At 37.7% G+C, this 13,037-nt stretch overlaps 1 protein-coding gene across 3 annotated transcripts in view; it reads right to left on the bottom strand.

Moving 5' to 3' along the window:
- Cda5 (Chitin deacetylase-like 5) overlaps window positions 1–13,037 on the bottom strand; it is a 60,244-nt gene that overhangs the window by 1,458 nt on the left and 45,749 nt on the right. Inside the window, exons 3-16 of one of the 3 annotated variants that reach the window (XM_029301830.2) lie at window positions 11,834–11,929; window positions 9,374–9,716; window positions 8,732–8,787; window positions 8,353–8,507; window positions 7,970–8,142; window positions 7,791–7,840; window positions 7,077–7,208; window positions 6,317–6,358; window positions 5,781–5,974; window positions 2,795–3,020; window positions 1,571–1,700; window positions 857–1,164; window positions 657–739; window positions 428–488 (exon numbers count right to left, since the gene is read on the bottom strand). In XM_029301830.2, the coding sequence (XP_029157663.1) occupies window positions 706–739; window positions 857–1,164; window positions 1,571–1,700; window positions 2,795–3,020; window positions 5,781–5,974; window positions 6,317–6,358; window positions 7,077–7,208; window positions 7,791–7,840; window positions 7,970–8,142; window positions 8,353–8,507; window positions 8,732–8,787; window positions 9,374–9,716; window positions 11,834–11,929 (1,939 nt within the window). In that variant the 3' untranslated portion in view covers window positions 428–488; window positions 657–705. Of the gene's footprint in view, window positions 1–289; window positions 489–656; window positions 740–856; window positions 1,165–1,570; window positions 1,701–2,794; window positions 3,021–3,985; window positions 4,212–5,780; window positions 5,975–6,316; window positions 6,359–7,076; window positions 7,209–7,790; window positions 7,841–7,969; window positions 8,143–8,352; window positions 8,508–8,731; window positions 8,788–9,373; window positions 9,717–11,833; window positions 11,930–13,037 lie in introns of those variants that run through there. The other 2 variants (XM_029301823.2, XM_029301817.2) reach the window with 2 other exon arrangements.

The following is a 13,037-nucleotide window of genomic DNA, read 5'->3' on the forward strand; positions in this document are numbered from 1 at the left end:
ATGCAATGGGGTTCTTAAATTGCAAGATCGCGCTTACAGTATACTTCTTGATGAACGTTACTTGTTGTTAGACAAAGATTTTTAAATAATCAAAATCTTAATATTTTGAAACTTTTGTTGAGTAATTCTTAACCACTTTGTGCAACGTTATAGTCCTCTAGTACATTTAAATTGCAGCTCTCAAAGTGTAAATTAAGCATCCAATTTGAAAAAAATATAATAGAACAGTTGCATTATGAATAAGTTATTCGTGAAAAGATAGATCTCAGTAAACTGCGAATTGTTTTACCGGATAATGGCATCCAAAGGGTTCGAACGTGTGCAAAAGCGCCAGAGGCGTTGGATTCCTGATCCATTGTAAGGCCTGCCAATTGGTAATTACCCATACATCGTCCATCGCGACAATGGTATCGAGAAACGATATAAAGCCTTCTTTATGATGCGGCTGAGTGAACCATGCAGCATGGTAGAACAGCCCAAAAGGCGCCCTATTTCGTGGGAATGCAAATCAAATTTGTTTTATCCCGAATATAACATGCGAATATACCTATTTAAATGAATAATTTACGAAATAAAACAAATTTAATTAAAAATAAAAGAAATTGAATTTCATTAAACAGCGTAAATTGATATGCATCAATATTATATAATATTACCTAAATTGGAAACTTTCAAAAATCTTTCCCAAGTCACGCAATACATTCTTCAATTTAAGAGCTTCAGATATCCAAATCGTAAACTTACAAAATTAAATGCAAAATATTAAGAACATTGATATTAATCGGAGAAATCGATTATATAATTTTTCGATTATTTATCTGAATAATGATATTCGCAGAGAATATATTTTACCAACCTGTTAGTCGTATAATGCCTCTCGAAATTCTTAATGAGCATCTTGTATACGCCGTCCGGAGTCGGCGGGTTGCTACAGGCATCTCCCATGGAGCACCTACCTCCATTGAGATCTTGCCACATTACCATAGGAACTTCCCACAATCCTGGATAGGATCTCGTGGGACAGGGCGGTATCATGCAGTCGTGGAAGAGTTTGTAATCCAGCGTGTATGGCCAACTGGGCGGTCGATTCTCGTAAATTGGCATGGAAGAATCGTACGTGAAGTTTGTGTCCCACAGCATCTTAAACATATTGTTCCCTCCGACCTGCGACACAAAACGGTGTTACATAGCAATAATTTGCTCTCTTCAACGATGAAGAAATTTCTCGTAATCTTGTCAAAGAGATCTCACCCAAGCCAACATTTTTTTCTTCTAGTCTCAATTTTCTAATATCTACTTTCATACTTTAAACAAATAAAATTTTCTTAAAACTTTCTCAAAACTTTCTCAAAACTATTTAATCTATAATTATACCAAAACCTTTTTTCTCAAATCTTTAAATTGTTCGTTTACTACCAATTTCAAAATAAAAGCGTTTAATTTCTATACATATACAAATTAAACCTATCGAAATTTAGAAAAAAATTTCGATTCCGATAGTCACGTATATTTTTTTGTGATGTAAATTTTTTCAGTATTATATGATGGTGATAAATAAAGTTCAAATTACCGATAAAAAGGGAGCCCTCATTCCTCTGACATCCTCCAACTTGACGCCTCCGTATGCAGCCAGAATTTCACGCTGTCCAGCAACTTCTCGCGCCCACTTTCGAGCCGAAAATTGTTCGCCGAAACTGTGCCTGTTGCGAAGATTTATCGTTGTATCGAAAGAATTAACTTTTACGGCGCACGAATTCTAAAATAGCTGACGACGCACGTTGTAAAAATACTTTTCTTTCTTTCTTTCTTTTTTATTACATAAACACGGTTAGCACACAGACATCTCACTTGAACGTTACTTTTACAAAACGACGATATCAAAAGCTGAGCACAAGATATTTAAATTGTATGTACCAGGTGAAAATGATTTTGTAAGAACCATATAATTTATTTGAATTTTATTATTATCATTTTTATATCAGTTCCTAAAATTTTAATGTAGAGCAAAATGTAAAATGGAAAAGACATGACAATTATTAGTTGCAAAAATTTGCTCTAGATCTATCTGAATTGTCATTTAAATTAACGTGGCAAAATCTGTGTGATACTTTGCATATGAAATGAGATAAAAGTCCTCGAACGTGCGTGTCGTCATCCTAATTAAGAAACGTTGCGCGAACGAGCGAAAGCGATTTATCAATCGATCCAACAAGCAGTATGACTTCGTCAGCGAAACAAGCCAGCGTTAATTTCGACACCAAAGAATAGCACGTAAAAAAAGGCAATAATTATTTACGACTTTAATGGTCGTAATTAATTTGCATCTATCTACGTGGTGTTAATATATGATACGAGTGATTGTCGAAAGATGATGATTTTTCGAATTCGCGAATTGTGCGTTAATTACAAGGACAAGAAAATTTGGGAAGTAATTAACTTGCTAACTTTGCATATTTTTGTCTATAATATTTGCTATATATTGAAACATGTGTTTTAATGGAATCGTTAATTCTTGATATTTAATTGACAGGTAAGATATTAAATTACACAAGTTAATATTCTTCTAACTAAAAAAAATTAATTGTAAAAACGTAATTAATCAATAGTAAATAAATATCAAATGCAACAGATTCGTGGAATATCTTGCAAAAATATCTGATATAAATTGCTAAGCGATATTGATAATCGCAAAATTACTTGTAAATTTTTTTTAATAAAACATAATTTTGAAAATCGTGCTACTTAGCACGCAGACGATCCTCGCAGATTCACGTATAACGATTCAATTACTTACGAGACCGTGTGAGAAGCAATCTCGTGGCCCGCGGCATAAAGATTTTGAACCTGGCTGTAATCGGTCCACTCGTGGGACACGTAGAAGGTGGCCGAGATGGGACAACCGTTGGGATTCTTTCGTCCCTTCTCGAACAGGTCGGTGTAGAGACCCTTGTTCAAGTCGTTTACAGAATCGTCGAAGGTCAGGAGAACGATTTGCGGTATTTCCTCCGGCAGATAGTCACCTGTTCGGTTTAGGATCGCGTTCAGGAACCAGGACACGAGGAGAAAAAGAAAGAGAGAAGAAATTCAGGACACGGAAGAATGGGGACACGCGTTCGAGATCATGTTGAAATGTATGTTGTATGTATTTTTTTTATATTGCGAACGTATCGATGTGATAGATTTTTTTGAGCATTTTTTATGATATATATGTGTGTGTGTGTGAAGATGTACCAGTTAGAGTAGCGCGTGATGGGAATTAGGAGTATGACGAGACGTGAAAAGAGAGAAAAAAAGAGAGAGAGAGAACAACAAAAGAGTTAGTACTCGCGTCATATATTATTAGTATGCGACGCAGGTGTCGTATGGCACCTGGTGAAACCGCGTTTTACGGCGTGTTACTATTAGACCCCGATCCGAGAGATCTCGCGTTCGATGAAGATTCGCAATTGCGGTTTCACCGGGCGCATACGGTAATTTGCGTTTTCGTCATTATTTCCACGAGGGATCCTCTAATTGTCTGATTTCACAGGTAACTTTTTAAGATACGAGCTATTTTTCACATAGGAAGACAACATTTTTTTTTATAAACAATTTTCTCGATAATTATTCAAGAATCTAAAAACGAAGATGTAAGAACACCCTAAAAGACCTCCAAATTTCATCATTAAAAATCCTTCAAATCCAACAATATCTGAAGAGTTAGAATTTTCTAAGAAATTAAATTCAAAGAACTTGACGTTTAAATATTAGTCTCTGATTGCATCGAATTAGAGGATCCTTCGCAGACAAGTCCTTCCTCGATTTAGCATTCTTCCTCATAGGAAGACGATCGAGTTAACGGACACAATAACAGAGCTCGTACGATGAGATGACATTCGAGTCTCGCCTCTTCACTTTTGATTAAAACAGCAATGCCGATGATGTATGCGACTCCTGATGTTAATAAAAATCTGCGCTTGCATATCCGGTCTTGGTACAAACTTACGAGACAGTGTGTGACGCCATTTCGTGACCGTCTGCATAGAGATTTTGCACCTGGCTATAGTCTGTCCATTCATGCGAGACGTAAAAGGTTGCCGAGATCGGGCAGCCATTGGGATTTTTACGACCGTTTTCGAACAGATCGCTGTACAGGGGTTTGTTAAGGTCGTTTACGGCGTCATCGAAAGTAAGCAGAACGATCTGCGGCGTCTGCACGACCGGAATACCACCTGTACGTCACACAGTTTTATCGTGTAGCGAGTGAATAGAATCGGCCGCCACGAGCGCGTTTCTAGAGTAGATACATCGCTGAATGGGGATCAGCGAAACTGATACGTCATGGCTCGGTGAAATCAAGAAAATATATACATTCTTATCTCTATAATATTTAATATAATATAATCGAGCACTTTTTCGAAAACAGGAACACACGAAAGCACCGATTTCTCTACGGGATTTCATTGTAGTATTGAATTCAAATCATTTTTTAATGGAGATATAGTAGATCATTCGACAATGTCAGAATATTGCGATATGTTTTGATTATACTGTTTGTGCACATAAAATCGACTTTAAAAATTGGAATTCTAATTGCTGTTTAAAATTTTTTGAAAAAAATGTGTATGATATAAAAATTAAAATGTTTAACCAATAATCTTTCTTCAGGGATTATTTTACTTCTGTCATTCTCGATTCGTAAAAAATGCATTTTCTCTTAAAGAATCCAGAATCTTGAAAAAATATCAGAAACATAAATAAAAAAATGACGATCTTCTGAGCATAAAAATTGTCAAGAGACCGCAAATAAAAATTTCAACAGATCGAGAAGATTGCGAGATGGGCACGCTTCATTTATTCGCGAATCGGTACGAAAATGATTTTCTCAACAAGGAATTATCTCTTTCGGCGAAAGTAAAACGATGTTCAACGATCCGCGGTAACGAGATCGAAATTTTACCGGCCTTATTTTGCGCGTAAAACCGAATATAATCGGGTGTTGCGCCGGTTTAAGCGTCCGACGAATGCCTTCCGCGAATGCAAATTGCTTTCAATTTCGAAGGGCGACGCACGCTACGAGCCGGCGCGTATCGTATCGGACGGTAGATCTGTTTCACTTTCGAGCGTGCCATGTAACGGTCGACGTGTATGTAACGTTAGAGAATCGGAGAAAGTCACGGCAAGAGACCCCGGCTACGTCTAAAGCCGTACGTCAAACTTAATAAACATTCGCGGCGCGCGATCCGCTTGCGTCACCCGCGATTTTTTTTTCGCCGAACGTAGGCGTGTTTCTCACGCCGGATAATTGATTCGTCGTCGCTGATCGATCGAGGACGCGAGATTCGCCACACAGGACGACGTATGTATATATATGTATATCGTCCTACTTCCTTATTTACATTAAAGTTGGCGAACGTTCCAACTTCCGGCACGCGGAATGCAATATCTTTTCCGTCTTACGTTTTCTAGCTCGCCCAACATCATTTCCGGTCTACTTAATCAGCCAGAGGAATCGAATTGATAGTGTTTAGAAAACAAGTTTGCATCAAAGAGATTTAAATCTAATTTTTTTTCTTTTTTTTTCTTGTGAAAGAGTCATCGTTGTAGAGGCATCTCTCATATGAGTATTTCGTAATCTCTTTGGTTTACTTTAATCGCGACTTGAAATTGAATCTATGTCTTCTGGAATCGAAAGTAGAAAGAGTTGTAAATTCAGGTCAAAATCGAGCGACGATTTCGACCAAAAGTCGAATAAGCCGTTTTCTCTATAAATCCGGACTGTCATTATGTCGCTTAATTACCTGGAATATCGGCGCCTCCGCAGTTGCAATCCGGAAGTAAGCAGACATCCTTGCGACACTTCGCCGCTGGTTTGTCCACTTGAGGCGTCGGATAAAGCGTCAGCGGCCTCGCCGGGGGATACCTGTAGATGTCAACGAACTCCTGCGCCTTCGAAACTATCTCGGTGGACGGCTTCAAGGTAGGTCGAGATCGTCTGAAAACGTCAAATGTTTTACACAACTATTATCAAACAATGTATAATAATTAATCATCTCTAAATAGGTATTATTCATTATTATTCTTTAGGTGTTATTTATTATTATTTTTAATTAATTATCCAATAAGTTATATTAATAAATTTGTATGTCCACTAAATACAAAAACACCTCAATCGATGTCAAGGAATTTTAATAAAATATGTCGCGTTTTCGAAAAAATCCTTGAAAGCGAGTAGCGATATCGCGAAATTTATTCATCGTGAAATTTATTCACGAATCTGTACTATAGTGATATCTCAGCTGGATCGTTGAAGAAAGTGATTCGACAATGAACTTACGGCGGTGCGGTGCCCCGATGGATCTGCTGCGGTCGACCTCGGCTGAAAAAGAAGAGGAGCAAAATTGGAGCGTAAGATAAGATCCGAAGGATTTCCGGCTGCGCGCGTGGATGAGGAAAATTGCGCGTTTAAACTGTACGCGGCGGAGAAAGCGCGTAAGCGAGCGCGGGACGTCGTCGTTTTGCCGGCGAAATCGGGTCTCGGCCGGCGGAAATCGGCACAGGGCCGTTCTTTTCGCGCTTCGCGCCATGCGCACGAATCCTCGGCATGTAATGACGAAATAGAACAATTTTCCTTTCGCGCGAGAAGGAATTCGAAATAAATCGCTGATAAGAGCTGCTTCGCGATGTAGAAATGAAAAGTGATTCCGATAAAAATACGGTTTCATCAACTCGATTTCTACTTTATATTATAATAAAGAGAACATCGGTATTTTAATGTATATAAGCAGGTCGCAAAGAAATAAATCACTCATAAGAGCTGCTTCGCGATGTAGAAATGAAAAGTGATTCGAGTAAAAATATGGTTTCATCAACTTGATTTCTACTTTATATTATAATTTACTTTATACTTTAATCTACTTTATATTATAATGAAGAGACCATCCGTATTTTAATTTAAATAAGCCGGTCGAAGAGGCCTTCCGTGCGAATATGCGAAACTTAACGCTTTTTAATTCTTTAATTTTTTATACCGTTAATTATTTCTTTTTGCCGCGTGAGAATTAATTAATAACGTAACGAGATCATTAAAATTGTACCTCGGCGCGTTGATGGTATAAGGTCTACTGGTAGTGCTGGGAGTCTGCGTGCTCGTAGTCAGCGGAATGAAGGTATCAACGATGACGTTTGGTGTTGTCACGTGGACCACGGGATGGCTGAGCACATTCGTCCTGTAATCGTAAACAAATTAACGAAATCGCGTCAAATTGCGCGGATTTCTCTTTTCAATCATCACGCATTTTTGTCCTTATACATGGATTCACGCAGATAAAAACTAGCGAGACAAGTCTTGAATTAAACACATTCACGCTTACGACTATTTTTAATGATGATTGGCTCGAACATCAGCATGTTTAGATGATAAATCACGACGAGAAAAATACATCCGTTAGTAACAACGCGATATAATGCAGCATGAGAAAAAAAATTTTAAATAACTGCGAGTTCGAGAAAAAATTAAAATTACATTGGTCGAGTAATCATTAAAATTAATATATGTAAAAAAAGTTATGATATTCAAATTGTACAGGATCTGAATTAATTCAGGCTTGAGATTATTAAGCAATGCGCTAATTTTCTAATAATAAAGCTTATCATATTCTTAAAAACAATTGTATTTATTTCACAATAAAATCATTATCAAAAATTATTATTATAAATACGCGATATATCATTCAGTATATCTACTCATCATTTTAATCGAACTCGAGTAATCGCGAAAAGCAATCGATTAATCGAAACAATTTCCTTACCTAAATTGTTGACCATCGGATATGCGGAATTTGTTTTTATTGAGCTGAGCCTGTAACATAAAAATGGAAATCCTTTTTAATTATATTTCTAGCCGGGAACAAAATAAGGACTATAACAGGAACCAAATAACTTTGATAATTTCTTATAAATTTTTGTTAAGTAAAATATATCTTCTCACCTGATTTTCGTAGATGTCATAATCTTGCACATCATGATTGAGATTATATTTATCCGCCTCGTTCACGCCGACCTTCTTCGGCTTCTGATATTGCGGCTTCGTGCTCACTTCGCTAATTTTTACGTTTGGCTGCTGCACCGGCACCGATTGATTGATGGTATATTGATTGTAATCTATAAAAAGTAATATATGAGTGATATAAAATTATTGAGTCGTCTTAAAAATGCAGACTTGAAATAAACCCGACTTATTATTACCTTTCGATATATTAACATTGTATACTTTATCATATTTTATATATTCAATTTAAAAATTAAATATGTTTGAAAAATAACTGAGAAAAAAAATATACGCAGATTTCTTGAATAAATTTTGTAGCCTACCGTCGTCCTTGTAAATAGAAACGTCGTCATCGTAGATTGTATAATACGGATAACTTTGATCTGGATCGTTATAATAAGCCTTGGATAGGACCGGCGCGACAGTCGAGGCCAGAGTTTTGGCAAGTCTTGGCGATTCGGAAGTTGGAACAGGGGTTCTGAAACGCAGGAATATAAAAGAGCACAATAATTTTTTACGCGATAAAAGTGTCTTAGCGTATTGTGTCGCATTGTGCAAAATTTTTATCAAGATAGGCAAAGTGATATGATTGTCGCGCTAGCGTAAAATGTATGAAAGTTTCGAGGAGAAATCACGGTCAAATTAAAAATCGTGCCTCATCGTGACAAACATCATCTTTACAAAAGTAACTTTGTTACCAACCTGTAATGAGTTTCGGCTTGGCCACGTGAGCTCACCAGACTATCCTTTTCCCTCTCCTGAAACACGCATGCGACATCTCAATTTCAATGACCACCTTGATGCATTGAATTGCCGTATTCATTGCTAATTAATTAAATTCATTTCAACATTAAACGGACGCGTTTATTATTATTTCCTATTCAATGCGACTTTCTACTGGCGCGTTCTTGCTAAGGAATTCTCGAAGTTGCTCGTAAAACTATTTATGCGATCCTATCACGCATCGCACAGTATTAAGAAACGCGATTAATGAAGTTGGCTATTTAATCATTTATAATTATATCATGCAACTTTAAAAAGTACATGTATATATAGGATAAATTTCTTAATATATCATTCTAATGACTTCAGTCTTTTTTCTCTCCCTCTCTAATATACAATATAAAATATCTGAAAAAATACTCATTTTTAATAACATTTTCTTAATTTATTATAGATCAAAAAATTTTAACTGAATTAATCGCGTTGAAAAAATCTTCAATTGACCGTTATCGGCGTAATACTGCACTTATTTAAAGATAAGAGAGGACATGGATTCTACTCATTATTTTTAAAAAAAAGTTTAGCGAATACTTGAGCAAATGAGGGAATACTCTGGCTCACCGCGATAATATTCCGGCGAAGGCCATCGCGGTCGCGTTGCACTTGACCGATCGTCGAAGGTTGTCCCCGGTACACTCGTTGCTGTCGATCGTTCTCGACCTCCGACGCGGGACCGTACTCGTCCTCTTGATAATTCGTCCTGGATTGCTGCCGCTGTCTCAGCTGCCTCTCGGTAATCTGCGAGACGGTGATCGGCGACGACGACGTGCTCGTAACCGTAACCGCGATCGGCTGCCTCTGGATCGGTCGTTGTTGCTGCTGCTGCTGTTGCTGGTCGCGTATTTGTTGTTGCTGTCGTTGCTGTTGCTGCTGTTGGTTCTGCAAAGTCTCGAGTTTCGCGGATCTACCGCGACGATTCGATTTTTAGAATAATCAATCGAGAAGAAATATGTCTTTCAAAGAGCTAAATTAAATCCCTCTTTTAATATTATATTTTAAAATTATATTTTTATCAAACAATATTTAATGACGATTGCCGACTTTCTTGAACTTGAACAAATGTTCAATTCAACATGGCGAACAGTCGCGTTTTTATTGTAGATGATAAACGAGATTCATACATCTTCGTACAAGAGCCGCATAGAAACACACCGAGACCATAGAAGAAAGAAAGAAAATAATAAATATTCCCAACTTGAGGGGAAGGAATGATCGCGGAATATACAAGTATGTATCTGCTTTCATTTCTGCGTCGTTTCGAAACTATATAACGGTGAAACGTCCTTACCGTTGAAAAAAAAATAAATTCTCGCAAGGAGAAAGATGTCATACATCGGCGATTATATGCATGATATACGCAGAAATTGTCTCCTGCTGAAGTTTTTCTTTCGAAATGGCAAGGACACCCGGAATTCGAGATGAAGCCGAGAGCGCAGACGCGGGTTGAGAAATTCTTTCCCGATTTACTCCCGCGTGTACAATAGATTAATGAATACCCAGCGCGAAATTGCCCAACTTTGGATTTATATAACGAGACCCGAGGCCGCGCCGCTATGTTGCACAAAGAGACTCATTCTCATACAAATTGACCATACTTTTATTTACACACGTAACGGAGGAAAAGGAATTAATCCTAACATGTGCAATTGTGTGCACACTCTACTTGGTCTCTCTGCATGTTAGCTTCTCTACAACGTTTGCGCAAGAACAATAAGAATATGTCGACGATGTGTTACGAATATACATATGTTATACGTGCGCTTTCTCTAATATTCATATACGTCACTTTAATATATCGATGATCAATAATAACGCATTATTGTGCGCGCGAGAAAATTGCATAGTAGCATATATCGCTTTTTTTATCGTGCTATTTTCTGAAATAACAGACAGCTTCTCGCGAGATTTTTTTTCCGTTCAGGTAGCAATTATATTTCAAGTTGAGGTAATCTGCGTTGGAGATTAATGATAATCGAAATGGGGAAAGCAAGTCCCGCGAGAATCCGCAGGCGGAACGAAGCAGTGCAGCGAACAGCCTCGTCGCGTTCGAACGTATGTCTCACTGACGCGTAAACGCTGTCGATATTTTTTGTCCCTAACTGTAAAGTCGAGATGCTTATTCGGAGCAACGAGAAAACGCGGCTCTGTCGAAACCAACGACGAACTTTTTTTCTGCGAGTCTCAATCCTCGCTAAGTCGCAATCCAGTCGCCTTAATCGACCGCGCGCTCGCGCTATTTTTCTCTTTCTTTTCACTCTCACTCTCGCCTTTTTCTCGCATCGGTTGCCGCGAGCGTGGGTGGGCGTACACGTGGCTACGACTGTTCTGCAATCGCGAAAATGAAATCTCGTGACAGAACTACTATGCGCTCTTGTACGCAAATATACAATGGTCCCATATTTCTTATGAGATCATATAATAGCGTAAGTATTGCCAAGATACTTAAGAGGAACGAGCGTTATGTTTTTTCCAACTTTTTTTTCTACAGAACTCATAAAAGTTTTTTGTATCGGAATTTTTTCGACATATTTATTGGTATTTAAGTTATTTTTAGCTATCGCACCTACTACAATTATGTCAAAATATTTTGATCGAAATCTAATTTTTAAATTTATTTTTTGAATTTTTTGTTTCAAATGAGCAGAACCGACTCAATCATTCTTTTCATCGATATCTTCAAAGCGGTCCACTGCAATTAATTTTCATTTTTTGCACCAAAGAAATTTTTAAACACAACTATATAGATACTAATAAATATGTAGAAAGAATTCCAATGCAAAAAATGTTTATTGGTTCTGCATAAAAATTTCAAAAGAACATAAAAAATAACGCTTACAATAAAAGACCCCCTTAAAATAAAAAAATGCAAACGCATATTAATGCAGCTTCAAGATTCGATGATCGTGATACAGAATTAAATCGTTGATGTGCAGTTTGAAAATTGCGGTTTACAGTTGTTAGAAGTACTTTCTAAGGTATTCCGACCTAAAATATCGAGAAGTGCGATCGGGCAAAACTCACCTTTCCAATAGGGGATCTTCCTCGACCTCCTTGTTGGACGAGTCTCCTTCCGGGCAGCCTACATTTCGCGGCCAATCGCACGTTTGCAGGTCGTGACTGGAAGAAGAGGATTTTTTATTTTTATTTCTTCTTTATTTTTTAATATTGCTTACACTTGTGAGCACGCCTTACCAGCGATTTCACGCGACTTCTCGCGCTTGTCGTGTCATTAAAATTACATTTGCGCGATGTGTCATTTCCAATTTCGCTAATGCTTTGCGGCGTCACAATTCTTTATACAACTTGACACCTTTTCCTTGATTATGCGAATTACCTTATTACGCCGGCATTTTTTCCATTTACCTGTCACGTCGATTAAAAACTCACCGTGAATAAATGCACGATGAGCGTGTTAAACACTTCCGGTTTATAATCGGAAGATAACGAGAGAGATATTCTTAGGAGACATTCAAGATGTATATTGATTGTATCGCGCAATACATTTTTGAAAGGAACCAGGAATCCTTTCAATCGTCGATCTCTTGCCATAAGCTCTTCTTTGGACGACGTTCGTTTAATTAAGTGATAAAATGTCCGAGCGGTCAGACGGATTTAAGCAAGACTCGACATCGTAGACGCCAGAATCGTTTCCCGCGAATTCCGGACACGAACACGTTTATCATCGAGAGCCGTATTCGGCGTCGCTCCTGTAAAACCGCTGTCGCGATCTTAGCCGTACTTGGGTATCGCGTTACCATTAAGCACCTTGGGTTATATCGACCTAACCAGCGGCTTGTCACTCGCACGTATCGGGACGAGGTGTGGCTGGTTTGGCTGATCGATTTTTTTTTCACCGGAGTTATATGCGTGCACACATATATACACATGATCCCCTTTTACCGTGCAAATCCAGACGGCAGATTGAAAGTAATCCAGGATCGTATCAGCACGCCGTTCAATCAAGACGGATCTTAAGTGTCCGCGAGGAGTTGTTGCTTTTAAGCGCGTCGATTGATCTATCATGTACTTGTACTCAGGCTCTTGGCAGAATAAGATAATTTAGCAACATCTCTTTTAACATTATATGTTAACATAAAAATAATTATTTTAGATTAATTGGTTAATATTTGAAGTATTCGTTAGTGTTTCAAAAATTGGAGTAAATATTTTTAAAATTCTTTATATCATATATAAATATAAAAGAACCGCAAGAGATCATAAAATA

Source organism: Nylanderia fulva, unplaced genomic scaffold, assembly GCF_048542155.1.
Source record: "Nylanderia fulva isolate GAGA-0341 unplaced genomic scaffold, ASM4854215v1 Scaffold38, whole genome shotgun sequence".
Classification (NCBI taxonomy): domain Eukaryota; kingdom Metazoa; phylum Arthropoda; class Insecta; order Hymenoptera; family Formicidae; genus Nylanderia; species Nylanderia fulva.